The sequence below is a fragment of the Corvus brachyrhynchos genome, unplaced genomic scaffold (assembly GCF_000691975.1).
Source record: "Corvus brachyrhynchos isolate BGI_N302 unplaced genomic scaffold, ASM69197v1 scaffold42, whole genome shotgun sequence".
In the NCBI taxonomy this organism is placed as follows: domain Eukaryota; kingdom Metazoa; phylum Chordata; class Aves; order Passeriformes; family Corvidae; genus Corvus; species Corvus brachyrhynchos.
The window spans coordinates 2,031,854-2,059,489 of NW_008237242.1; the positions used below are offsets into that span (position 1 = coordinate 2,031,854).

At 40.1% G+C, this 27,636-nt stretch overlaps 1 protein-coding gene across 4 annotated transcripts; it reads right to left on the reverse strand.

Annotated features, from left to right (window-relative positions):
• Positions 1–1,554: 1,554 nt before the first annotated feature.
• On the reverse strand, positions 1,555–26,373 carry C9 (complement component 9). 4 transcript variants are annotated; one of them, XM_017730247.1, is made up of 12 exons: positions 26,267–26,373; positions 20,079–20,196; positions 19,272–19,419; positions 17,857–18,004; positions 16,074–16,212; positions 14,395–14,610; positions 10,697–10,937; positions 9,178–9,306; positions 5,122–5,300; positions 4,685–4,913; positions 3,759–3,938; positions 1,555–1,711 (listed from the first exon to the last, which is right to left on the reverse strand). In XM_017730247.1, exons 1-11 carry the CDS (start codon positions 26,350–26,352, stop codon positions 3,778–3,780), a joined length of 1,794 nt encoding a protein of 597 aa, XP_017585736.1. In that variant the 5' UTR covers positions 26,353–26,373; the 3' UTR covers positions 1,555–1,711; positions 3,759–3,777. The 4 variants fall into 4 exon arrangements, with proteins under 4 accessions (XP_017585736.1, XP_008628837.1, XP_017585737.1 ...); XM_008630615.2 differs by having other exon boundaries at positions 20,079–20,172; positions 26,267–26,371; XM_017730248.1 differs by having other exon boundaries at positions 20,079–20,188; positions 26,267–26,359.
• Between the last annotated feature and the right edge of the window lie 1,263 nt (positions 26,374–27,636).

A 27,636-nucleotide genomic window follows, 5' to 3' on the forward strand; every position in this document is an offset into this window, starting at 1 on the left:
ATGCTAGGTGCATGTGCATCCTGTTCCGTCCATTGGGAATATCCTGTGTTTGCGCTTAGGAACATTAATTATTGGAAGCCTATTAGCAGAAACCTGTTGCCACTCCTGTGGTCTGAAGGGACTGCTCATGGTGGCAGGACCAGTGAAAGGCCATTTTTTGGTCTGATTTTTGTAGCACAGTAGATTTTGTGATTCACTGTTCTCTCTCCTGCTTTCTTTTGTGACGGTTAATCTTGGGTACTCAAAGTCTTTAGAGTCACTTGTGGTGGGCAGGAGGAAGGTAAAGAATGTTGCAAGGGACTCTTCCAGATCTGGACTGCCAATATGCGAGGGACCAGTCTCATTTATCTGATGACATTTATTGTTTCTGTATTTCCAAACCACTGAGCCTTCATATATCTTTGTTATTAACTGTTTCCTTATATCTTGCTTCCAAGGGAGTCTTCTGATGTCTAGTAGTATAGCTAAATGTGGCAGCTTGTTAACCCCGTGACTCTGTATGTTCCCCTGTTCCCTCCCTAGCCTTGGCCCCTCCCTCAGTTTCTCCCTATTTGTTCTTGTACCCCAACCCCGCCCAGGGACCGCCCCTGGGCCCCTGACAAAACCATCCCGCACCCAGACCACGCTGTCGCTCTACCTCTGAACGTCGCGGGGACAGGATGTGATTAAAGTCATCTCAGTCCCTCATGAGAGACCCTTCTCTACCTTCTTTACCATCCACTGCGTTGTAACACTGCTGGCTGCTGGAGCCCGATCGCGGGGCTGTCCGAAATGGACTCCGGGATGCGATTAATCGCATGGCCCTAGGGAACCCTCGCTGAGCTTTCAGGCCACAGCAGCCTGCTAGACAGAGTCCAGCAGTTACAACAGCTAAATTAACATGGCTACCTTTCCCTCAAAGGGAACGCTAATTTCTCCTTGTTGAGAACTATCCTTCCTCCTCACCCTAAACAAATTTTCCAGGAATTGACTGCTGTGTTCAGAAGTCACTGAGGGAGATGGACAGGTAGGTGCAGTGACAACATGACTGCATCAGCTTTGTTTCCTTGTTTTGGAAGTTCTGCTAAAAATGTGGATGTTAATATGACAATTCTTCTATCCCTTTGTTAGGTGCCTCTGATTTTACATAAAATCTTTTACTCATTGACACAGTCAAGATACAGTGTTGGACTATTCTGCACATACTGGGAGGAGCAAGAGCAATAACTCTAGTAAAACTGCATGTCTTCATAAACATCCTGGAGATTAATGGCATGAGTTAGATGTGAAATGTAGGGCTGAAATAAATCTGCAAGGCCATTTTGCTGAAGATAATGACTCTTCAAAGTTCTTTTCTAACAATATACCATCAATCAACTGATGCTATATAGATTATTCTTATACTTGTTCTGGATTTGAATTCTTGAAAATCAGTTTGAAAACATAACCAGAAATAATTATGAAAAAAACATAGATAAAGGGGTACCAATATGCCATTGACTAACAAAGGTGGAGTATTCATGTTCTAATGACAGCCACAGACAAAAGGTTGACCACAGCTACTGTATCAGCACATCTCTGTTAATATGTTCATTGTTTATTGCTTTTTTTTGATTACAGATCATTTAAGCTGCAGGTACTTTTAAATTATGCCATTACACTGTTCTTGGGTAGCTAGCTGGCCAGCAGAAACTGTGATTCGTGGAATTGGTTTGAAATCCATTAATGTTTTCTAAAAAAAGAAAAAATAGTGCAGAAGTGTTAGGAAATAGTAGCTAAAACATATATATTTGGTCAAAATTTAAAGGAAATTTTACTCTCACAGCTCATGAAGATCATGATTTTATTGTGTCCCAGGTATGACTGTAATGTAAAAGAATTCTAATAAAGCACAATCTAGACAGAATCCTGTGCCATGTGCTCTGGGATGACCCTTATTGAGCAAGGAGATTGGACCAGCTGACCCACTGTGGTCCCTTCCAACCTGACCCATTCTGAGATTCTGTGATTTTGTGAAGGATGAATGAAAACTCATAGTGTGATTTTCAGAAGACTTAAATTTCAGACTTCTGCTTTGAGAGTTAGTACTCCACATGTCTGAAACCACACAAATATCAGAAGCTAGTTAGGTTAATATTTTTTTCTTTGCCATACCAGAGGAAACATTGGTGAATATGTGTGTGTCATGAATAATCATTGTGGTGTTTGGTCTCATGGCTGAACAGGAACATGTTAATGATACAGTGCAGGAATAAAATTAGGCTGCTTACGAGATTTGTTTTTATTTTAGTAACACCGACTTAATTGAATCAAGCAAAGGCTAACTTCATACCCTGAATTTAACAAGAGGGCAATAGCACTGACCTAGGGAATGTCCCGGAGTAGGGGAACACATAGAAATACTTTCCCAGAATACTTTCCAATCCTGCAAAAATTGATTCTTAAGAGACTTCCTGAATGAACATGATTATTTACCTTTAATAACCTTCCATTTCTTTGTGTTGACGTTTTAAAATGCATATTTACTTTTGGTATGCCCATTGTGTAAAGGACCAGTCTTCAGTCTGTTTAAAATCTGCCACTTGCTGGTTTGTTTAATTTACAATACTTACACCTGTCCCCATGATACTACTCTTGATTTTCCAGAACTGTATCATATTCTTCTCTCAGTGTTATGTTTTCCACCTGTGGAATAACTATTGGAATAAGTAGCTCTGACAGCCTGGAGATGTGGTGCTGTAGAAGGTGTCTCTAAGGCTGTTAAGTCTTGCTGGCCATGCTTTCTTCAGGGTGCTTCACAGGTGAAATATTAGATGTAGCTGAGCTCTACTGAAGCTGAGAGAGGGCAGTAGAAATCTTCTGATAGATATTTTTGGTGCAGGTAGAGGACATCTTGCAAGTCTTATCATCAAGTAGTTTCAGTGGGGAAACGTTCAACATATTTCCCTGTATTTCCACCTCTTTTCCTCTTGTGGCCTCTCAGAAGGTAAGAATCTTATGGCAACATGTTAAGAATAAAACCCAAACACTTTTTTCTGGGCACGAAAACTATTACTGTTTTCAGCAGGTGAAGAAATATGGGTCTGCCCTGCCAGATTAGAGACCAGAGCATACATCCTCAAAATCCTGTTATGTTTTGTTTGTTTCCTTTCTTTCTTGTTTTTTTTTTTGTTTGTTTTGCTTTTCAGTATATAATCTAATAATAATAATAATTTAATAAACCCCAGCAACCAAAAAACCAACCAAAAACCTGGGAAAAAAGATGTTCCTAGACATTTCTTAAAATATATTTCTTCAAGCTGAACGTTTCAAATCTGCTGTAACACTAGCTTTATCAGATTTAAGCATCCTATTTATCAAGTAAGAGACTTCTATTTATCAAGTAAGAGACTTCAGTTTCCTGAACTGTCTTAGTATTTTTTTTTCTGGAAAACATGTCTGTTCCCTCTCTTTAAGGCATAAGCTTTTTGATGGGTGGTCTGACTGGAGATGAAATCTGGTTTTTTTTGAGAACTGTATTTTAAGTCTATTCTTATTCAGAATTCTGTTCTAATCTTGAGTTCTGTAATATAACATTAGTTGTCAAAACACTCAAATACAAATCTAACCATTCATAAATTTGATACAAGGTGGTTGATCAGCTGTATCAAATCACAGATTTAATTGAAATACGAAAGTGAATTTATTCATCACTTCATCAACTGCGTCTCTGAAATGCCTCAAATATTGGCTGAGCATTTATTCTAAATTGCAGTAACCCATTTAAAGAGGCTGATTACCTGGTTTTGAAGACCATAACTATTTTCCTTCTTCACAGTGCCGTTTTTCAATGCTTTCTCCCTGGCATGGTCTGCCACCAGGTCCTGGTGCAGGATTATTACACTGGCGAGTTCGAGTGCTCTCTCCATTGATGCAGGTGGACCAGGCACTCCAACAGCTCCAGCCACCATCAGTCACAACTGGTATTAAGACAACAAGCAGGATTACTTCATCTACCTCTTTGAAGGTACACCATGATTCAACTCAGTTATGGTGACCCTGTGGATCATTGCAGCCTCCAGCACACAAGCCATCACAAAGATTTGGCTTTTGAAAATGCGCTTGTCAGTGGCACTGCTTAAGAGCCCTGGGCTTTCAACATTTTTGTCATACTAGGAAACATGCTCTAAGGCCCATTTTGAGCACCTGTGTGTTAAAAACCTGGCCACAGAGAATGAATGTACTGCACAGTACATTATTTATATTGTCAGTTGTGGAACTGCATTCTTTTCCCTTTTACCCTTGTGGACCAACCTAATATTAAAATAGCACAGTAATTGTGAAACATGATCATGTTCTAGCAAACACCAAGCTTGTGCAGAAAACTGAAGACAAAATAGTTTAAGGCATGGTGAGATTGCTTTTGCCTGAAATCAGTTTACCAGTACTGCACCATGCTTCAATAATACTCCTGTGTACTTAAATGAACTTTGTGTCATTCCAAGACACAGTAGTGTATGTGGGACAATGAACTCCAAATTAAAGTATCTTCTTTATGGAAAGAACACAGTAGCTTACATTAACTTCCACACCTTGCCCTTGAGATTTGACAGCAGTAGGTATAAGGAAGTGCAATGAAATGCTTCTGTTCTTATGAAGGCTCATTTTGTCAGCATATTGTTAACAACAACTGTGCTCATTTTAGTTTATTTGGGTATTTACTAACCTTTCACTAATGTAGATTTGGGAATTTGACAAGCGATTCCCTTAAAATAACTTGAGCACATGCAGGTACAGACTCCATCTACCAGCACAAGGGTGCCTCCATTTTTGCAGGGTTCACATTTGCACACACTGTATTCGGTAATGTAGTCTTCAATTGCTCTTTCCAAATTTTGTTTCTTTAAATATGCATCTCTCATCTTAACTGGAACAAGTGTATGTATTGGAGAAGGCTGTAGAAGAAAAAAAGTCCATGCATAACATGCTTTTCCAAAGTTCTGAATCCTTTTGATATAGCTATCACTAGAGTAAACATCTGAAGAAATGGTTAAGATGAAGAAAATGCATGAAAGTTCATGATAAACTTGGAGTCTCACCTCCATCTTAGAACAAAAGCTTTCAAACTGTAAGAAGCCACAGCTTTGAAGAAGCTATACTGACCCGTTGCTGTATCACTGCTGGAGCATCAACCAAAGATTTAGCCCACTGTATATAATCCTCTACATCAACCACTTTGGATCTTCGTAGTAACATTTCTTTGATTTTAACTGAAAAGTCAATCTTCCCTCCATTAACTAAGGAAAGGACATCATCAATGACAGCAGTATCATTCCTTTCTGCTGCAGAAAAAAGGAAGAGAGGATGAAGAAGAAGGATGTTTAATGTCCATGCATCTGGAAGAACATCTGTACCCCTAGTGCAGCCAGGCCCTCTTTGTAAAATATTATAGAGGGAACTCTTGGTTGCAGCAGAATTCAGTATCTGTTTGCTCATACCTCTCATGTGGGAGGAAATATTTTATTTTGCAATTAAATTAGAAAACCCTAGATCTCAAAAGAAAAGAAGGGATAGGACAAACTGAGATACATTATGGGGATCATGGTCCTTTGATAACAAGCAAAAGATAATGAGTAATTCTACTGTATCCCCTGAGCTAAACCAAAACAGGGCAGGAATTAGAATGTAGGAGCTTTTGCTTCATAATTAAAATACAAGAGCAGAGCACTGAAAATAACTGCCTCTTCTGCACTTAGCAGTAAATAATCTTCCCTTTTGCAATTTTTATGCCATGTGAAATAAAGCCCATCTCCAGACACATAAAGGAGCAGAGGGGAACCATGACAGGCAGGGAAACACAAATAGGATAATCAGAGAAAGACAGCCCCTGTTTTGACTCCTCCCAGGCCTATTCCAGCAGAGCCATTAGCCCTGCAGGATAAGGATAGGGCTGAAGGTGAATCAACAGCAAGATGAGTCAATGGAAGGTGTCTCTGGATGCAAAGAATGGCATTACACAACTCAAATACTTAGCATCTATTTAGAGGAGTGCCACTGAAAAGGTTAGGGGGGGTTCAAGGTGACTTTGGGAGGAACAAACTTGAGAGAATAAAGGGATAAAGGCAAAAAAAAAGGGACTGATTGCATGTAGAAAAAGACTGATCTGCGAGCTTGTCTGTTATGTACTGTCCATCTTTGCAGTCTGTCCTGGCTTACCATTAAATTCCATTCTAGTTGTTTCCTAGGGGAAAGGGACTCTATTCTGCATGCATGCATGTGTATGGAGCTCTGTGTGCCGGCATCTAGAGCTGGACAAGGGCTGATAGGGACCTGGTGTTTGTAGTGGTAATAACTGGAGCAGTGACAATACATATGCCAGTGTGTGATCACTAGCAGGTGTCAAGCCAGACTAGCGGGTGAATATAGGATAAGTGGCTTGGGAGCCAAGTACCAGAGCAGCTGTTACTGTGGCCTAGATCTGGTGGCTTTCCATGATGCATTGACAACAACAGTCAGCAAGGGATGACCAACAGATGTCATCTACCTGGCCTTCTGTAAGGCCTTTGACACAGTCCCATATGACTTCCTTATCTCCCAACTGGAGACATACGGATTTGAAGGGTGGATTTGTTGGTGGGCCAGTGTGGGAACCCAGAGTGCAGAGAATATTTCTCTGCCTGTTTTGAGGGGTTTCATCCCCCTGAACAACACAGCTCTTGACCTCTGTCCCTGGAAAAAACTGACTATTATTAGAAAAGAACTAGAAACTATACTAGTGTAAATTAGGTGATAGACTATTATGTAAGATTGTCATAGGGTGAAAAATTTAGAAGTTTTGAGTTTGTTAATGTAGTAAATAGATAAAAGCAAAAAACATCAAAATGGAGGATTGTTGTTGTTCTCCAAACCTTCTTCTTCTTCTTCTACTACTCCATATTCTGCAGTAAAAGTAGTTTGGGATGATTGGACAAAGAATTCCACCGTTCCTGGCTGTGTTACCAAATAATTGGTAGAAAAGTAAAAATAATGTACGTTTTTAGTAACCATTGGTTAGTTTATCTTTAAAAGGCTGTGTAAATCTTGATAATTGGGCTTTCTCCTGCATTCTCTGCTTTGTGCTATGTCTGGATCATGCTAGTGACTGTTTTTCTCTGATACAACTTAATAAACAACTACCAAGAAGCAGTGAAAGCTGAGAGTCCCCGTTTATCTCTCAGACTCCTGGCAAGGACTTTAAAAACTCTCTCCCATCAGGAGAGATTTGATTATGGCACAGTTAGTGTCAGGCCAGGAACTGGCTGGATGGACACAGCCAGAGGGTTGTGGTCAATGGCTCTATGTCCAGGTGGAGGCCAGTGACGGGTGGTGTCCCCCAGGGCTCTGTTTTGGGAGCAATGATCTTCACTATCTTCATCAGTGACAGAGAGTGGGGTCAGGTGCACCATCAGAAAGTTTCCAGATGACACAAAACTGAGCCGTTAACACAACAGAAGGATTGGATTCCATCCTGAGACAGCCAGATAAACTTGAGAAGTGGGCCCACAAAAACCTCATGAAGTTCAGCAAGTCCAAGTGCAAGGTGCTGTACCTGGGTCAGGAAATAGCAGGCCTGAGAGAAAAGTGAGAGAACTCATGGAGAGCAGCCCTGTCCAAAAGGACTTGGGGGTGCTGGTGGGTGAGAAGCTGGATATGACCCAGCCATGAACACTCACAGCCCAGAGAGTGAAACATGTCCTGGACTGCCTCCAGAGTACCATGGGCAGCAGGGCAAGGGAAGAGATTTTGCCCCTCCACTCTGCTTTCATGAGATCCCACCTACATTCAGCTCAGGGATCTCCAGCACAAGGAAGATGTAGATCCGGTGGAGCAAGTCCAGAGGAAGCCACAGAAATGGACAGAGTGCTGGAGCACCTTTCCTGTGAGGGACATGCTGAGAGAGATGGGGTTGTTCGGCTTGGAAAAGAGAAGGCTCTGGGGAGACCTCATTGCCGTCTTCTAGTACTAGAAGGGGGCTTATAAAAAGAGAGGAGGGCAATTTTTTTACTCAGTTAGATAGTGACAGAACAAGGAGGAATGGTTTTAAACTAAAAGAGGAGAGATTTAGATTAGATGATAGGAGGAAGTTCTTTGCCCAGAGGGGAGTAAAGCAATGGAACAAATTACCCAGAGAACCTGTGGATGCCTCATCCCTGTAAGTGTTCAAGGCCAGGTTGGATGGGGCTCTGGACAGCCCGATTTAGTGCACTGAATCCCTTTCCAAAATGGAGTGTTGGAACTAGATAATCTCTAAGATCCCTTCCAACCCATACCATTCTATGATTTTATGTCTCCAGAGCAAGACAAGTGGAGGAGCTGGCTACTGGAGTGGCCAGGGTATCTAGGCCAAATACTGGAGAGACCTCATGGTCCTGGGGTTGATTGAGACCTGTTTGCATATGAGTGTATTTCTAAGGCAACTGGAAGTAAGAGGATCTAAGGGCCAATTGCTGGGCAGACCGAGCACCTAAGGCGTTCACTGGAGACATCATGAGCGTGAGAGTGTGTGTGTGTGTGTGTGTGTCAGGGAGTCTGCACCAGCAGTGGTAGTGGAGTTGTGGGCCTGGTGTTATATATCTCTGTCACTAACAGGAGAGGCTAACGATGCAATTGCTGGTTCAACTGGATATTTCAGGTCAGCTGCTAGAGTTATCTGTACTGATTATATATGTATATTGTGGAGGGACTGAAATACCTGAGGTCTGTGCTGCCTGGGGAGAACATCTGCTCTAGATGAACCTGCTTGAGCAGAAGAGTTGGACAAGGTGGTCTCCAGAGGACCCTCCCAACCATCAGCTATCCTGTGGTTCTGCCCACTAAAAGATTGCCCACTAAAAGACTTTCTCCCTGATCAGATGGAGAGGAGAAAAGGATGAAGCCACTGGTGCCATTTGTGTTTGCCTGAGTGCTGTCTGTATTTTGTCTGTATTTATTCGCGTGGCCAGTGATGTTTGTATGTATATATGTGTGTATGCGTCATATAAGTGTGTTCATGTGTATGCATGCTGGGAACACATTCCATGTTTTGACTTGGGAGCATGGAAGAATGTGAATCCCACCTATATTGGTCTACTGGATTTGTCTTTTCCCTAACAGCAATAACTATATTGATTATTCAGAGGAAGCAACTGGTATTATCTTTCCTTAAGCAAAAGACGTAACGTAAACCAAGGATATACTTACATTTGTCCTTCACATGCATTTTTTCACATTTACCACCATCAACACTAAAATTGGCTTGTATGTTTGTATATGCAATATTGGCATCTAAGTGATAGCCAAGGCATTTCTTCACATCTTCTACAGTGATTCCTGGAAGTAGAAATAGGTAATTAGATAGATTGAATGAGCATAAACACCAAGACATTATTATTCTTACAAAATACATTTCAGGGCTATTGGAAATGATTGTGGCTTTTTTCTTCCCATTTATCTTTTACTTTTTTCTTGTTTATGTACTCAATATGAGAATGATTGTAATTGAAGTGCCTGAACAGATGCAGGTGAGATTTGTGGTGATTAGGAAAATACCAAAAATGGATTTCTGTTTTCCTTTATCTAGTTGAAAGCAGGTGTCCCTTTAGGGACCATTTTTTCCTTTTATTATATTGAAATTTTGTCTTTTGCAGCTGCTTAATATTTACTCTTTTTACGTGCTAAGTTACTGAATTCTCCCAGTCTCTCTCCGAATCTTAATTATATTTCTCTGCTCCTTTCCCCCAAAAAGGTAATCAGGGCCACTGATCTCTTAAAACTACACTTTTTCTATGAATTCTAATCCTCTTCTACCCACTACTGTTTCCAACACCTCCTTTATCCTTATTGAACTCAAACACATTATCTGAAACTTCACTTTTGTGAAGGAAGTTCTTAAGAAAGAATTTTGCTTGAAATTGGGACTTAAAAAATTGGGACTTAAAAAAAATCCAGAACCACAATTTTGAGGTGCTGAACAGACTAATAGTGGGAAATATAAGTGACATATTTGCCCCATGTCCCTTTGCATAGCTTGAATATTTGAGAGTAATATTGTTATCGGTGCTGCATGCAGCAGGTACTTATTTTCTGATCTCCAAAATCAATATGAGAATTGCCTTTTTTCACTTTATTCCAGTGTGATCACTTTAATCCAGCACAAACCCACCTGTATTTTAACTGCATGTGAAGGACGATTAATTTTTTACTCTCCTATCTTAATCAGGATATGGAATACTCCAGTGTGAATGTTGAAAGATATAAAATCAATTTCAACACACCTAAGTGCTCCATACGGTTTCTAGAGAGCACTTCAATTTATTCCTTCTTTTTTGTCACCACCATACTCTTAGAGTGATTGTACCACAAAAAGGTACCAACTAGCAAATAGCATTTAAGGTTTAGGTGGGTTTTCTAGTCTTTGGAGATCTCTTGCGAATCATGCAATTATTGCTAATTATTCACGAGGTTTGTTTAAGGTTTTTTTACCCCTCTCAGTCACAGACTTAAAACAGAGATTTCAAATAATTCTGTAAGTTACAAATGTTGACTCTTCTCTCTGTTAATTCATGTAATTCTATAATGTCACTGGTGTGTCACAAGCAGCATGCACTGAACTGTCCTGTTCTCAGTATTTTTCCACAGGCACAGATCTACCATCCCACATCTCTCTGAAAGTCTGAGAACTTGGTGACAATCAGCATAGCAAAGCCAACAAAAAGCATACCTAGTTGAGACATAGCGTAATTATCCAGCACGTAAACCAGTTCATATTTTCCTCCTACAGTTCCAGAGACCGCATAGTGAGTTCCATAGTCTTCTAGGAATTTGAAATACTCCCCCTTGTCATATTCAGTAGGCAGAAATTTTAAATCATCAAGGAAACTATCTCTGAGGCGGATATCACGACTCCGAATTTGGAATCTTCCCAGCTGAATCTGTCCTTTTATATGAAGGAAGGTTTGGTTCTGAATGAAGGGAGAAGAAAAAAGAAGAGAGTGTCATTCTGGTATGCCGCATGCCAGGAAAATCTGTGGTAACCTGTTAACCCCCTGATTCTGCGATGCCATGTTCCCTCTGTTCCCTGCCCTAGCCTTGGCCACTCCCTCAGACTTTCCCTATTGGTTTCTGTACCCCAACCCCGCCCAGGGACCGCCCCAGGGACCCTGACAAAATCACCCCGCGCCCAGACCACGGGGGTCTCTCTCTGCCTTCGGAGGCATCGGGACAGCATGTGAATAAAGCCATCTCAAACTCTCATGAGAGACCCTTTTTTACCACCACTGCATTGTAACACTGCTGGCTGCCGGAGCGACATCGTGGGGCTGTCTGAAATGGACTCTGGGATGCGACCAGTCACACTGCCCTAGGTAACCCCCGCTGTGCTCTCAGGGAGCTGCAGCCTGCTAGGCAGAGTCAAGCGGTTACAACAAAAATCTGTTCTGTTTTACTTGTAAAGAAGCTGCAGTGCTTTTCACCATGGCATTCAATCTAGCATTATGGAAGAGGGACCAACTTGTTTGATAAAAATTAAAAAGCTCTCTGATTTAAACTGAGGAAGCAGCAAGGGAGTTATTTTAGTTCTTCTAATTTTGCAGAACTCTTGTCTTACTCATTTCAGCAAAGCCTTTGTGATCTATTTGATAACAGGTCTCTTGAAGCACAATGCCTACCGGAAAGTGGCTTTCTGATTTTATAACATTGAAAAGTAGTCGTACATGGCTTGCTAAAGAACAGAAGCTGCCCACTCAGGTCAGATGGAGTTTCCTCTTTGTTTATAAAGTCAGAGCAGAACTAAGTTCTCTCTTTTTTTGGATCGCTTCCCTGTTATTCTCAGACTGTCAGAAGGAAGGGCACAGCTCCAATTAAAAACAAAACCTTCCTGACTGCCAGAAAGAAGGGCATATCTCCAATTAAGAAATCTCCAAAACAACATTATAAAATGAAAATTAATGAGGAAAAAAATCCATTTGATGCATTTGACCCATACATACATTATAAGGCTAGGTATAGCAACTGATATTTTTGTAAATTACACTCCAGGTGGTTTTATATCATGTTCTAAACTAGGACTTAGCTACTGCCCATAACTTGTGAAATAAAATCTTGTGAAATAGTTGCACTTAAGACTCTAAGGAAACACATCCCTTCCAAACCCCATTATTATTTGCAGTATTTATGACTCCCTTAATAGCAGTGCCCAAAAGGAGGTATGTAAGAGGGACCTAGGACCTGACCACCACATTATCCAGCACCATTTAATGGATCTTAAACTGCTGACTCAGATGCTGCTTAAGACTGGCAGAAATCTTCAGGCTTCTAAATCACTGTGAGATTTTTGTAGGTGCCATATTCTTGCCAACCAGCATGCACAAATTATTTCTCTCCAGGTGCCTCCCCGCACCTCCAGGCGCCTCCCAGCACCTCCAGGCTTCTGACACTAACTTTCATGTGAGCCACGGAGGGTTCTCATGCAGGAACTGCCACTCCACAAACCTGCAGCCACATGAGTTTGCAGTGATAGAACTCTGCTTGTGACAGATTGTGACTCATTTTCTGAACTGATCTCTGAGCAAGAATTTGAGTCCAAAACTCCTATCCCAAGTCACTAGACTATAGGCTGACAGTAAAACCCCCTGAGCCATAGAGTTTGATCTTTTGCATCTGTGGTTTGAGGTTCAAATGGTTTGTTTCCATCCCAAGAAAACTCATACCAGTACAACAAAGGCAGTGCTGGATTCAGCTTATCTTAATAGTGCAGACCTTCAGCATTATTTTAATTCATCAGTGATAAAACTTAGCTTCGCTTTCCCTTATATCTGTTTGACCTCCAGAGCTCTGAATGGGTCCTAGACAACAAGACTGACAAACCTGAAAATTTTAATAGTTGAGGCAAACCTAGTATTCCTTGCACATGGTATATTTTAGCTCTATGGGCTTGATAGGCTTTGAGTATGATGGCATATTGTAATCACAGACTTTGGCAGGTAGGGTGGAAAAGGGTATATGACCTGATCAGTTGATTCTACTAGCACACAGCTATTGGATTAGGCCATAATGTCATGTTGTGCTCGTTTTGGCTGGGGTAAAGTTAATTTTCTTCACAATGGCTACCATGGGACTGTGTTTGGGTTTTGTGCTGAACACAGGGGTTGATAATACAGAGGTGTTTTTGTTATTGCTGAACATTGCTTACACACAGGCAAGACCTTTTCTGCTGTTTTTACTGCTATGCTGGCAAGGGAGCTGGAGGTTCTTGGGAGGTTGGGGGAGACACAGCTAGGACAGATGACTCAAATTGATCCAAAGGATTTTCCATACTATATGACATTGGGGTCTGTGTATAAAGTGGTTTGAAGATGGAGGAAGGGGGGGATGTTTGGAGTGATGGCATTTGTTTTCCCAAGTCACTATTACACGTGATAGAGTCCTGCTCTCCTGGAGATGGCTGAACACCTGCTTGACCGTGGAAAGCAGTGACAGAATTCCTTGTTTTGCTTTGCTTGTTTGCACGGGTTTTGCTTTCCCTGTTAAACTGGCTGTATCTTAGCCCATGAGTTCTCTTATTTTTACCCTTCCCATTCACTCCCCGATCCTGCTGCTGCCTGGGGCTTGTCTGCTGGCTGGGATTCAACCACAACATGTCTAGCATCACTTTTTGTGGTCTATCTTGTTTTGACCTCACTAAATGCTAAGGCTACTTCTTTACTGTCAAATAAAATGGGGTAGGGTCTTTCCGCTGTTTCAAAGGGCAGGTAGTGGTATGGCTTGTGTGCAATCCCAAAATGGGCTTGCTTTTCTCCACACTGTCTACAAGAACATTCCCTTCAAACATGCTGTGGGGAAGTGCAGGATGGGCATTGCTTATGAGAGCATGAGAGCTAGCACTGACTAAAGTCACGGGCAGCATGCTGCTAAAACTGTGAATTATCATGCACCAGTGCTAGTGCCTGTGCCTTTTAGTCCTGGCTATTTTATTTGTCCGGATGTACCCAAATGTCTGAGATCTGATCTTTCAGTTGTTACTAAAATTTATTTTGTGTTTATGTAGTGTAGGCGTACTCAGTGGCAATTTCTCATCACAATACTCGATCTAATTTGCCCACATTGCACTAGATCAGAGTGCTCTTTAATCAGGATGAGACCAGAGGTCTTGATCCTTTCTGACATCAAGCCCCTGATGAAGATGAGAGTGCTTGCTAGTCAAAGATAGAACAGTGGGAAAAAGAAGATACTTTGAGTTGCCCTTTGGCCATGTCTGAAATCTTAACCCTACTGTCACTTGTATTTCTTTTTTTTAAAATAAATGACAAAAGAGCACCAGCTGACTAGAATACTTAGACTATTATTGCCTTATTCTAACACTGCATAAACCATACAATTTGTAAAATAGTTACATTAAGACCTTTAGAAGAATTGACTCACCCTTTCTGTGTAGCTTTGCAGGATGGAACCAAATGTATAATTCTTTCTGTAATCATATTTGAAATTTCCTTCCGAAGGAGTTTTACTTCCATCAGTAGGTGTGTATTTCAGAGAGAAGCCAGCACTAAAATGTTTCTGTTTTTCTATGTAAACCTCTCGTAGCATTTTCACACGATCATTGTAGTACACAGATGACAAAGTTTTGTCTGCTTTTGTCTGTAAAGAAAAGGTTGTATGAGAAAACAAAATAGGCAGTAGTAGAAAAATCTATGTAGCACTTTAAAGCTGTACCTTTTACAGAGGATATCAATGCATTTTCTTACAGCTCTTTTTCCTTTAAACCAAAACAAATGGAAATAGCACTTCCTCCACAAACTATCTCGTCTGGATCAGTTCAGTGGTTCAAAAGTGAACAGAAAACTGCAGTGGCTATAATTTAGTAAGTATTAAATCTCAGCATGTAACACTGTTAAAGTAATTTTTGTGTGCCAACAATCCCTTCACACGGTCTACAACTTCCTTGTGAGGGGTAGAGGAGGGCACTGATCTCTTCTCCCTGGTGACCAGTGAAGGAAGGGCTTGAAATTGTGTCAGGGGAGATTTAGGTTGGATATTAAAAAATGTTCTTCACCCAGAGGGTGATTGGGCACTGGAACAGGCTCTCCAGGGTCACAGCACCAAGCCTCAAAGAAGCATTTGGACAATGCTCTCATGTGACTCTTGGGGTGTCCTGTGCAGGGCCCAGAGTTGGACTCAATGATCTTTGTGGGTCTCTTCCAACTCAGGAGATTCTCTGACTTTATGTGAGGAGTAATAGTCTCTCTTTCCTAAAACACAGTTAAGATTTGCTAAAAGCTCCTGACTTCTGAAATAAGTCAGAATTATGATTCTGCCTTCTTTTCTTACAGAAAACAATAACTAATTCAGAATACCTGTTTCAGTGTTTATTTTAGCATACTTTAGCAGAACATCACATTTTAGCAACTGAAAATTGTTATACAGCAAAATCAAATATAACCAGAGATCTCTGGGTCAGATTTATTCATTTTGGGAAGGACCTAGTTTAAATTGTATTTGTTTCATCAAGTTCCTACTTACAGTAATCTAGGAGGCAAAATTATGCTCTGATTTCTGAAAAGTATCTGACTTTTTTTCAACGATCAACATTTTTGGTGTTCAAACTTCACTGAAAGTCATAGTCTGAAACTTAAAAGCCTAACAGATTTTTTTTCCCCAGTGGGAAGAAGAAAATCAGCACTGATTAGACAAAACAAGTAGGACAAGAATATTGTAATATTATGTCTGCCTTTTTATCAGTGGCTTTTACATGTCCTTGAAAGTGTAGCTTATTTGCTCTTCTACGTAGTAAAAGTTGGGTATCATAATCCTTTCTGTACATCTTTTGTTCATTTCCTCTGCTCATATTTTAAACCTTCCAGAAAGATAGTTTCATTTACTGTGCAAGGGTGCAGCAACGAAGATGCGGCAATTTATCTGGCATAACTGAGCCTAACTGCTTAAGTAAATGTTAACATAAGATGTTTTCCTCCAGACGTTAGCACAAGCTTGAGCCTAAAAAGCTGCTGCCTGACTCAAGAGATATGCTGAGTCTTCCAAGAGTATGCCAGGACCTGACTTTCAATTAAACACATCCTAGTTTTCAAAGGACTTAAACTTACATCATAAGTGAGAACAGCCACATTCCACGGCTTGCGGTAGTACGTCCGTGTGTTCCCATCACGCACCCGTTCACAAAGACCATTGAAAAAGTCATTGTCAAATGGGCTGGCCAGTGGCTGCATTCCTAAAACATTGATTCTACAAGAAAAAACCAAGAGAAATTATACTTCAAAAGAGGGGATGTCAGCACACATGACCTGTAGACAATGGTATGAAGAGTGGAAGAGTCATGTTTTGTAAGAGATGGAGATTATAGCTGTGAAACTGAATCTTGCTCCATCCAAGCAGCTTGCCTCATCTCTTGTGGTCTTGTCCTCTGAGTATTGGAGATAAGGATACATCTTTTGTAAAGTTCTTGAAGGAACGTGTATGAGAAATAAATAAAACATTAAACATCAAACATGGTGAGAACCTTAGGAATAAAAGGAGGTAAAAACCATTTTTGTTTGACCAATATATTTGTGAGAAAGAACATTTGCTCTTGACCAGTACATGTGAGAAAGCATTCCTTGTAGATTTAAAATGTACATCTCAACTATGTATATATATTTTTAATAATTTATATTTGTTTGCTGGTAGATACTTGGTTATCAACATCCATCAAAACTTTAGAATGAATATACAGCTACTCCTAGCATTGTCTCATTTTGCAGGGTGTGACCTAGTGGAATACCGGCATTTCTTGGAGCATAAGAGAGGAAATCTAAACCCTTACGAAACTAGGAAAGCAGGCACAACAGCTGTATAGCTCTGTGCATCTATATACTGATGTACAAGAAATATTTCCAAAAATAACTGCTCCTTGGAGGATTCTGTATAAGTTTTTTGCCCTTTTGTGCCTGTTTCATACATTTCAATCTTTTAATTTCCAATATTTAAATCTGAAAAATATATGTGTACCTGTCTGAGTGTAGAAAGTGGTAAACAAATCATCAATCACCAGCATCGCTGCTGAGTCTCTATACTACGTTTTATCATGGTAGATTTTAGTAATAGATTGTAATAGAAACTTTTTAAATTGCTTATATATTTGGTTTACTTCCCCATGCTAAAAAACACAGCACTTTTGCTCTTGCACAGTAAGAAATGAAATGAAAAGGATGTATACTTTTCATTAAACACATGGTGATGCTGTAGTATACTTTTATCTTCTGTTCAATTTGGATTGCTGCCTTCTAACTCTATTTATAGGTAAACAATATGTCACGTTTTCTTTCTGTTAGAGATGAAAGAAACCCAGAAGGGTCTGAGAGCAGAAAGATTCATTTTCAACTTAGATTAATGATGAAAGCTCCTGTAAACAACAAAGATCTGTGAAGGGGAGAATTCAATACTGGAAAAAAGCTGCACGCAAAGTGTTTTTGCACTAAGGCATCCCATTGTATAAGTAGTCAAGAGATATTTTCTCTCTTTTAGACATGCATTTTAGTAAAGTAATTGGGAATTACTGATTAGTTGTGAAATATCATTAGAAACAAATCTATACATCTATAAACTTTACATTTAAATAATATGTAAGTTTATGCATGTGATGTCTATGTAGGGCTCTATTTACTAACATTATGATTGATTTACACTGTCTGCACATTTTATCCTCACAAGTATACAAAATAAAATGGTAGTTAAGTGTTCTTTCAAAGGCTACATAGCATTTCTTAATACAAATGCTACCATGATTCAGATTCCACTTTTGGGAATGTCACTGTGTCCAAGTTTTTTCAGCTGGCTTTGGAGTCAGTCCCAAATTCTTCACTAGACCTAGTACTACATTTTACTACATACCCGTGTCCTGCAGTCCTACCAATTTCAGACACATCAATTTCATGGTTTTTGCATGGTGATCGTGGGTCAGATTCACAGTCATCTTCATCAGAATAGTCTCCACAGTCATTATCTACATTGCATACAAGTCTTCGCTTTATACATCGACCTGATCAAGGAATAAAACATTGCATGAATGCATTTTTGTCAAGACGGACTTTAAATGGCCCCCTCAGCTACTCTTTATTAAGATCTTCCCCTAGGTATATTTCTACTATTGTCAGGAGGGATTAAAATCCTATACTCTGCCACTTTCAAATAAAAACCCCTGCATACTACTGTATTGACATATAAGCTAGTAGGATGACTGAGAAAAGTAAGTGGCAGGAGAACTGCTGTCATCTGAAGAAAATTGTTAAATGCTAGATGGTGCTGTAGTAAACTTCAATTGTTAGGTTGGTTGGGATTTTCTTATTTGTATTAAGAGAATACAGGAAAATACCAATTAAACATCAACAAAGAATTCTTTTGAAATAATTTAAATTGTTGTTATTTGGACTTTATTATTTGAATATTATATGAATAATATGTACTGTCCAAAACTATAGTGATTTCTAAAGCAACAGGGTTTACATATCACAAGTTTTACAGCGACTCTTTTTTTTTTTTCCTACAGGATTTAAAGACTTTGGTAAATTAGCCATAGCATAATAAAACAACACTTTGATACCATCAACCTCACCTGTAAATGGCGCACAACGCCGGTGAACTAGTAGTTAAGGGTCTATGTTCTAATTTTGAATTGCTTTATTTGCGCTTTTCAGTATTTGAGCTAAAAACAATACAAAAAATGTCTTGGAACTCCAAATTAATTTACTATCTTTCTCTTTTTGTTTTGACTAGTTTTACTACTATTAACTTTTCCTACTTTGTTTTGATTTCTGATGAATCTTGAGCACTACATTCATATGCCTTGTATTACTTCACAAATTTATACCTTATTTTGGATCTAGATGCATTCTGGTCTCCAACTAACATCTATCAAACCAGTTAGATCACTAAACTTCCATATCCATTCTGTTAAAATTCCTTCAGTCCTGTTTTTTTTCCTGGTGATTTTTCATAAAACTAGTGATTCAATAGCAGGTGGGGCAGTTAAGCTAGAAGAAAGGATATGGTCAGCATGGTCAGCTTCTAATCATGGAGTAGAAGTTACAGATGAAATTAAACTAGATGCAAATTAAAATGGAAGATGAGAGGAATGTACCCCTTCGTAAGTGGTTTTGCTGCTGTGGTTTTGGCATTGTGGCTTTGAACCCACCTGTCCATGGACTGTTTTTAAATGCTAGCATGAGGCTGATACAACGTACTCACAGAAGTAAAATGTGGTTTCTGAGTTACTGCTTTACTTGCTATGGCATGAAAACAAAACTTACCCGAACTGCACTGAAAGTCAGTACCACAGTCTGGTTCTGGTTCTTCAGGACAGACTTCACTGGTTTTACAGGTTTGTGTGTCTCCTAGGGCTTCCAGGCATGCTCTTCCACCAAACTGCCCGAATCTTTCAATACGTCTGGAGCGAAACTTGAAAGGCAAATAACATTATTAATATTGCTCAGAGAGAAAAGGGAGCTCTACCAGAAATTCAGGGTTTCCAGCTGAACTTAGAACTTTCTAAAATGAAACGTCTTTGGTGAATTTTTTTGTTGAAAATCCATGGGCACAATTCATGCTTAAAATAACATTGAATTATGTTTAAAAATACTTAGCTAGTATGTAGAGATGCTAATTTTTCACTATTTAGTTTACTATATTATTTTGTTTATTTCACACCAGTGTGGAAATGCATCGTTTATATTTTGTATGCTTTCAAGTCTTTGATTTTTTAAAGTCTTAAAAGAACTCCCCAAAGAAAATAAACATTTGCTTTTGAAAAACAAAATAATTAAAAAAAATAAAAATAAATTGAAAATTATGTTTTAAACAAAAACACCCACATGGCCAACATAGGTAATTTTTATGAAGAAAATATTTTGAGTGAGAATACTTGAGCAGTATTGCAGAACTGGATGTAGTATTCTCTTACTCTATGGCTTCAAATCTGACATTATTTTGGGTTTCATCAAATCATGAACATACCAGTATTAAAAGCTGAAATCTGACATTTTCTCATAACCAACAGGCAGACAGATATCATCCCTTTGGTTGTGACTTTGGAACAAAGACTTCCAAGGACAACTTACCCTTTGAGTGGTGCATGGGTCGCAGGGCCCCCACGCGCTCCAGCTGCTCAGTTTACAGTCTATTGGAGATGGAGCATTCAGTTCCCTTATTCCCCTGTAAAAAGCTTTTTCTGAAGAGCTGTCAAACAAAATATTCCAGTACAGTCCTGGGCACTATACTAAAATCACATGTGAGTTTTTATTTAAACCATAGACCAGTATTTTGGAAGCATCTTCAAGCTTTCTGTTTCACTTTCACAGCGGTACTGAGACGTATCAACAGCTGCCTAATATTAAATTTTTTGGTTGTTTAAAATTACATTAAAATAAACTTTGAAGACTTAATAAGCCAGGTCTTTTCCCCTTTTTTAGATCTTTGTGCATACAAATGCTCTTCTGGTGGGTCATGTTATTGAAGAGAATGAAACAATAATATACAGAGAACATCTGCAGTCTCCTATTCAGACAGTGGTTGCACTCCCCAATACGTAAAGCTAAAGACAAAGATACAGCAGCACATCTCAAATGCATGTAGCACTTCAATACATCTTTATGATTTTAGCTTATTGACTTTGATGGTGTTGCTCTTAAGCCTGGATAAAAGCATAAATGCTTTCCAGAGTTGAAAGAAGACTCATAAATAAAGGTATTACTTGGTAACAGGATAACTTACATTGCTAGAAAAAACAGACATGTTTAGCTGTCTTACTATTCTTCAGCTTGCCAAGTTGAATACTCTTGCAGTTAGGCCTACTTTTTTTTAGAGCGACTCGTCGTTTTGGTGCTCAGTTCTAAATACCATCAAACTTCTAGTTTTCAGTAAGTGTAAGGCCATCACTTAATAGAAATCAAGTTCCCTTAAAGAACCCACTGGTATATATTAAAAACTGATGCACTGTAGAATGACTTATCAAGTTTAAAAAGTTTACTGGTGACTTAATCTTCACAGGTAGCAGTAGTAGATAGCAGAGGAATAAAGGAGCAATGAAGTCTGACTTGCCTTGTTTACTCTCAGTAACTTATTGCAATTTGGCCTTACATTTGAACTATTCATCCTCTGTGAAGCAATCTCTCTCTGCATCTCTCCAAGTTAATGCTCTTGCCTCTGCCCTACAATGGCACCTTCTTTGTTGAGCCGAGCTGGTTGGCAGATTGCAGCTCCTGCAGTGTGAGGTACGTATGGGTTTTCATTGCGGGCAGGGCTTTGCCCTCCGCTCTTTGACCCCCTTACGTCATACAAATACCGCAGGAGTCCAAACAAATGTAATCTGATTCCACAAGATTAAGAAATCTGCAGTTTGGATGAGAAAGACATAGAATTTGGTCCAACTCTCGGGTGCCATTTATTCTATGTTCAGTTTACATGTGTACTAAGTTGTTATTGAGACAATAAATTGACTTTTTTTTAGCTATCAAGTCTTCACCAGCTCAGGGATCGCAGGCTTGCCCAACACTTGCCGTGACAACTATTAAACAAGAAACAGGTTACCCAGGGAAAAGGTAGAACGTCCTTTCCTGGAAATATGCAACACTGTTGGCAGGACATCTCGATAACCTAATCTAAAGCCCTGTTTTGAAGACAACATCATAGATGATCTTCAGAAGTTCCTTTCAACGTATTCAGTAGGTCTATGAAATTCTGGAAAGCTGAACTGTGTTGCAGTGCAAGTGGCTATAGCCACTATGACCCCAGAGGGAACAACAGCATTTGAGTCCTGGTGGTCAGGCACCAATGTCTAAGATCACCTCTGTGGTGATGGTGAGTTCCCATAATCCTCAGTTTCCTTAATTTGCTTATTACAAGTTGGTTGGTTTCTGTTCTCCCCTAGTTTTATGTAGAAAGCCATAAATATTTATCCCCTTAGTTGCATATGTATCAGTTCTGGAAAGTTCTGTGTAACATGATGCCCCATTGGTTGTTCCCTGTGATCCCTCCTACAAGTTATGTCCATTGGCTACTTCCTAGTTAACCCCTCCCCTACTGCCTTACACAATTGGTTGTTACCCTTATCCCTGCCTTCCTTTCCCTGAGTATAAAACCTCTGGACCCTCTTGTAAAATTGGCTTTTCATGCCTGGATCCTTCATCTGTGATAAAGCTGCTCATGGAACCCACACGGAGAGTCCGTCCTGCTTCTTCGCCTCTGCTGATGCCTCTACCACCCTAGCCTGGGGCTCGCTCCTCAGAGTGAGGGGCTCGCCCTCCAACCGCTGTGACTCGCCTGCCAAGGGCTGTCATCAGCGAGACGCTGTGCCACCCTCCAAGCTATCCCTAGGCTTGGTGTCTCTGTAGGGTATTTGAAATTTGATGTAGCCTCTTCAAAAGCAACTCTTTCATCTGTAATTAGCTCATCTTACTGATACTTCATGCTAAGCAAGCAACTCTTGAAAAGTTCCTGTACAGTTTTCTATGAAGTATTTTCTTACCACTCAGCATGACAGTAATGTCAGCAATGGGAAAAAATTAAAATCTACTGCTCCGGCAAATGAATGAGAATCAGCTTGTTCCTCACTGTAGCTGCAGAATGCCTTTCCATCTCCTTACCGATGGAGGACTGCAAACATCTGAGTAACAACATCTGTTCTGGTATCTTGGGTTGAAGACTGACAGGTTCTCCTTAAAGTTAGTAGGAGTGAGAACCCTTAGATGCTAGACCTATAAGATATATTGAAGCATTTAATGGAATTTACGAAAGCAGATATTTATCGTATTCCTAGTAGTTACCAAGTATTCTGATGTTAGACAAATTTACATTGAAATATATTTCTGAATTTCTAAATTAATGTAAAAACAGAGCCAAAAACCCGTACAGGCAAGAAGAATTAATCATGGAAAGCAGTCTGATTGCTTCTCTAGCAATCAGACTTAAACTATTTCAGGTCCTAAAGATTCTCCCAGAGGTTGTTGTCATTATTTAGAGTCTAAAATAAAAACCACAGGCAGAAAAGACTGAGTTGAAGTTTCCAATGCAAATGGAACTCTTGCCATCAACTGTCTGCAAACCTGAGCTGATGGTAGTCTCTGACTGACTTTTGGGTGGCAACATTTTTCACATAATTAAAGATCTTTTCCAACCTAGGTGATTCTATCATTTTATGATAATCACAATTTAACAACTTTTGCAAGAATATTCATTGAGTGATGTACATACACCCATGGGCCTTCTCCAGCATACTGTATGAGGTTCACATGATTTGCTGCAGATCCAGCTTTAGGGTTTTGAATTTACTTGAGGTTAGAGAAATAAAAATAATAATAAAAAAAAGTCAGAAAAATCTCATTGCAAATGATTCATAAAGTCTGAAACACCACTATTGCATCCACTATACAGATTATCTGGGAATTCAAAGGGACATATATTCATCAACATTGTTTACAAGAACCAAGATAGTACAGAAATTTGCAAACTTGTCACCTCCATGTTAAATTTGAAGTAAAAATGTTTCTGAAAAACCACATTGAAGCAGATACTACGTCACACAATTTATATAGGAGAGGAGGTAAAAGCAGTTCAGCTACTGAAACACATCACTGAAGGTGACAGCTGGGAGCATAAACTTCAGAGACAGGCATGGAAATCAAAACATCTTCTCTGCTATCCTTTATTGAGAGGTTTGAGGGACAGAAGAGCACTCTTTGGAAAGCAAAAGCTGTTTCACAATCAGTACACAGAACTATTTGCACCTTGTCTTGGATTGCACAGTACACTCTATACACCCTCAGGCCACACAGCTCTGATGATTTGCTGTTGAGTCATATTTCAGAATAGCGGGCTGTTGACTTCATCAGTTACAAAACAGATGACTCAAAAAAAAATATTGATTTTATAATTATCACTGACCAAGAAATAAGGCATATCTTTCTTGAATTTGAAGACATGATAGCATCACTTGAGAGCATACTTTGCCAACTGCAGTTGCTAGCACCGTCTTCAAGCTGCATAGCCTTTGGTATGCTGGGGAGCTGGACTGCTGGCCAGTTTTGTCTGCGATGTATTTTCTCTAAGAATCATGTCTTCTGTCTGAATGGTTTCTAACTGAAGATACACAATTAAACGTGTTTTAATTGGATCTGAATGTTAAAGTAGTAATAACCACCAAAACATAAGGAGCAAGGGCCTGACCAATATGTGGTGGAATGACTCCATCAGGCAACAAGAGAAGGGCTGCAGATGTCATTTATCTGAAGTTCTGTACAGCCATTGATACGGTCCCCCACAACATTCTTCTCTCTGATTTGGAGAGTGATGGATTCAATTCCATACTGATAGATGGATAAGAAAGTGGTTGGATGGTCACATCCAGAGGTTAATGGTCAATGGCTCAGAGTCCCAGGGGACATCAGTGACAAGTGGCATCCCTCAGGGGTCCATACTGGGACCAGTGTTATTTAATATCTTCATTAATGATATAGACAAAGGAATTGAGTGCACCCTCAGCAAATTAGCAGATGACACCAAGCTGAGTGGTGCTGATGACACACCTGAAGGATGGGATGCCATCCAGAGGGACCTGGACAAACTCAAGAAGTTGCCCATGGGAATCTGATGAGGTTTAACAAGACCGAGTGCTGATGCTGCACCTGGGGAGGGACAACCCCCAGTATCAGCACAGGCTGGGCATGAGCAGACCAAGAGCAGCCCTGCCCAGCAGGACTTGGAGGTGCTGGTGGGTGAGAGGCTGGACATGCCCCAGGCATGCCACTCACAGCCCAGAGAGCCAAACGTGTCCTGGGCTGCATCCAGAGCCCTGTGGGCAGCAGGGGAGGGAGGGGATTCTGCCCACCTCACTCTGCCCTGGTGAGACCCACCTGGAGCACAGCATCCAGCTCTGGGGTCCCTGCACAGGAAGGACAGGGACTCCAGGGGAAGCCACTAGGATGATGAAAGGGATGGAGTACCTCTCCTGTGAGGAAAGGGTGAGAGAATTGGGATTGTTCAGCCTGGAGAAGAGGCGGCTTAGGGGTGACCTCACTGCAGCCATCTCATAGCTGAAGGGAGCCTACAAGAAAGATCCAGAGGGGCTTTTTACCAGAGCATGGAGTGACTGGATAAGGGGGAACAGATTAGAAGAGATAAGAAGATTAAACATTAGGAAGAAGTTCTTTGTTGTGAGGGTAGTGAGGCATTGGCACAGCTTGCCCAGAGGAGTTGTGGATGCCCCGTCTGTGGAAGCGTTTAAAGCCAGGCTCGATGGAGCTCTGAGCAACCTGGTCTAGTGAAAGGTGTCCCAGGTGGGACCTTCAAGATTATCTTGTCCCTACTCCTCTGCCATGTGCAGGGACACCGCCCACTAGACCAGGTTGCTCAAAGTCTTTCCCAGCCTGGCTGCAAACACTCCCAGGGCTGGTAATCCACAGTGTCCCAGAGCAACCTGCTCCAGTGTCTCACTACCCCCAAAGTAAAGAACTCCTTCCTAAAACCTAACCTAAATTTCCCCTCGTTCAGAGTACATGCATTACTTCTCATGCTATCACTATAGTTCCTGATGAAGAGTACCTCTCTAGGTTCCCTGTAGACACCTTCAGATACTGGAAGGTCTGGGGACTATGAGGTCTCCACACAACCTTCTCCAGGCTTAACAGCCCCAACTTTCTCAGTCTGTTGTTGTAGAGGAGGTGCTTCTGTCTTCTTATTAACTTTGTGGCTTCCTCTGGGCTGGCTTCAACATATGTCTAGTATAAGGCTCACATTTTTTCATCACTTAGTTTTGACCATTCTTGTAAATGACACAGACATTTCTGGTAGAGTAGCTCTTTAGATGTTTTCACGTGATCATTTGGTAGGGACTAGGCCTTTGTTCTCCTAGTGATACTTGCAGTGAAAACACAAGGGCTATATTTTCTAAGATTAGAAATAGGCAATCTAGGAGACTTTAAATATTAAGAGAAGTACTATCAGCATTAAACTGTGCATCTTCAGAAAGAAATAGATTGAAACTTGCATGCAACAGAAAAAAGATACCTGAGCTTTACCTGCCTCCAAAAATATGGCTTCAACTACTATCAGTCACTTTTTTTGTGTCACGTATACCCAAAATAAACAGATAAACCATTGCTTATCTGACTCCTCAAAATACAGCAAGAAGTAGTTTTCTTTTTCATAGGATATCTGAGCAAGGTACCATTAGAAATGTCCACACGGGATGTTTAAACTCTGTGTTAGAGAAACAAAACAGTGGGGACAGCTGCAGAAGACAAAGAACACTTACCTTCTGCTTTCCCCCCAAAGTGAGGCAACCATCTTTGCATTGCATAGTATGGCTAGAAGCTGCAGGATAACATGCATGATTCTCATTTTGTAGGTGAATAGACTAGAATTGTCGTGACTGAATTTGTAATTTATTTATTCCTTTTGTTATTTATTAGCTAGAGAACAAACAAAGCTGTGTGTACTGAAGAATGCCAGTAACTGGCCAAAACTGCCTTACTGTAAGTGCTCTAAAGTCCACTTTTCAGAAAATGCCACTTTTTTCCTGAATGGGGAAATACTGTGAAGCACTTGCAAGGTTAAAAATAAACCAATTTTGTTTAACAGTACCTTTTGAATATAGGAAAGACATTATGTATGGAATTAATAGAGCCATTAACTGCCTAGTAAATCTGTCATAACAGTGACTCATGTAAAGAAAAATAGTTCCCAAAGTAGAGCTGTTTACAACAGCAAGTTCAGTGTATAACAGCTTTGGAGTCTTCATTTGGGGTACTGGAGGACTGAAGTCCCAAGATTCCTTTTTTATTCCTCCCCCAGCCAATATAAAGGAACAACACAGTATTTTTTGTGGGTTTGAATGAGACTAAAACTCATCTAGAGCTTTCACTCTGTAACAAAAAGCCAAACCACAAGCCAGCTCTTTAGAAGGGCATTCCTTCTCAGTAGTTTTCTGTAATCCATATGTAAGGCATCCTGTGTTGGACACAGTCACAAGACAGAAGTCACTCATAAATAACCTGCTTTTTAGCTGTTAAGAATTACATATCTGGATGCAATCTTAAAATAATTATAATGGGTAAAGATATTCCAAATTACCATGTCTCGGTCCAGCTTGATGAATCCAGTGACAATAAACTCATTTATTAGGCAAGAATGCAAGACACAGACACTTGTAATATTGTTTCATCATACCTGCTATCACAGTTCGTTGTTCTTTAAGACAAAGACTCAGAGTAAACAGCTATTCAAAGTTAGCTAGCAGACCAGTAAGCATCTTTGGTCACCTTGTAAGAGGTCCTGCTAACAAGCTCTGAGTGACCAGCCTGATGGCCATTTCAAAATCTAGGACTGACCAGCAGTGATTTAAATCCTTAACTGAAATGCTGGTAAAATATATTCCTTCATATGGGCATTAAGACAGTCAATTGTCCTCTTAGTTTTACTAATAAATTACACGGTGCCATGCAGTCAAGAAGATAAAAAACCCCCAGACTGTGACTCTGTGTACCCCTTAACCTATATTTCAAGCTGGATAACAAATCCCTTGCAATAAGTTGTTTTTAATCCCTTAACCATCAAACAATATTAGAAATAAGCAGAATAGTCTAAAACAACAGCTTACTAACGGATTTATTTTTTGTTTAGCTC

Bases quoted from the DNA above. Each gene is read 5' to 3' on its own strand.
- C9 (XM_017730247.1), bottom strand. From the start codon at position 26,352: ATGAGAATCATGCATGTTATCCTGCAGCTTCTAGCCATACTATGCAAT. The intron at 19,420-20,078 runs GTAAGTTGTCCT...TTGCCTTTCAAG, and splicing joins ACCCATGCACCACTCAAAGG to TTTCGCTCCAGACGTATTGA. The intron at 16,213-17,856 runs GTATGTAGTAAA...TTTTTCTTGTAG, and splicing joins GGTAGGACTGCAGGACACGG to AATCAATGTTTTAGGAATGC.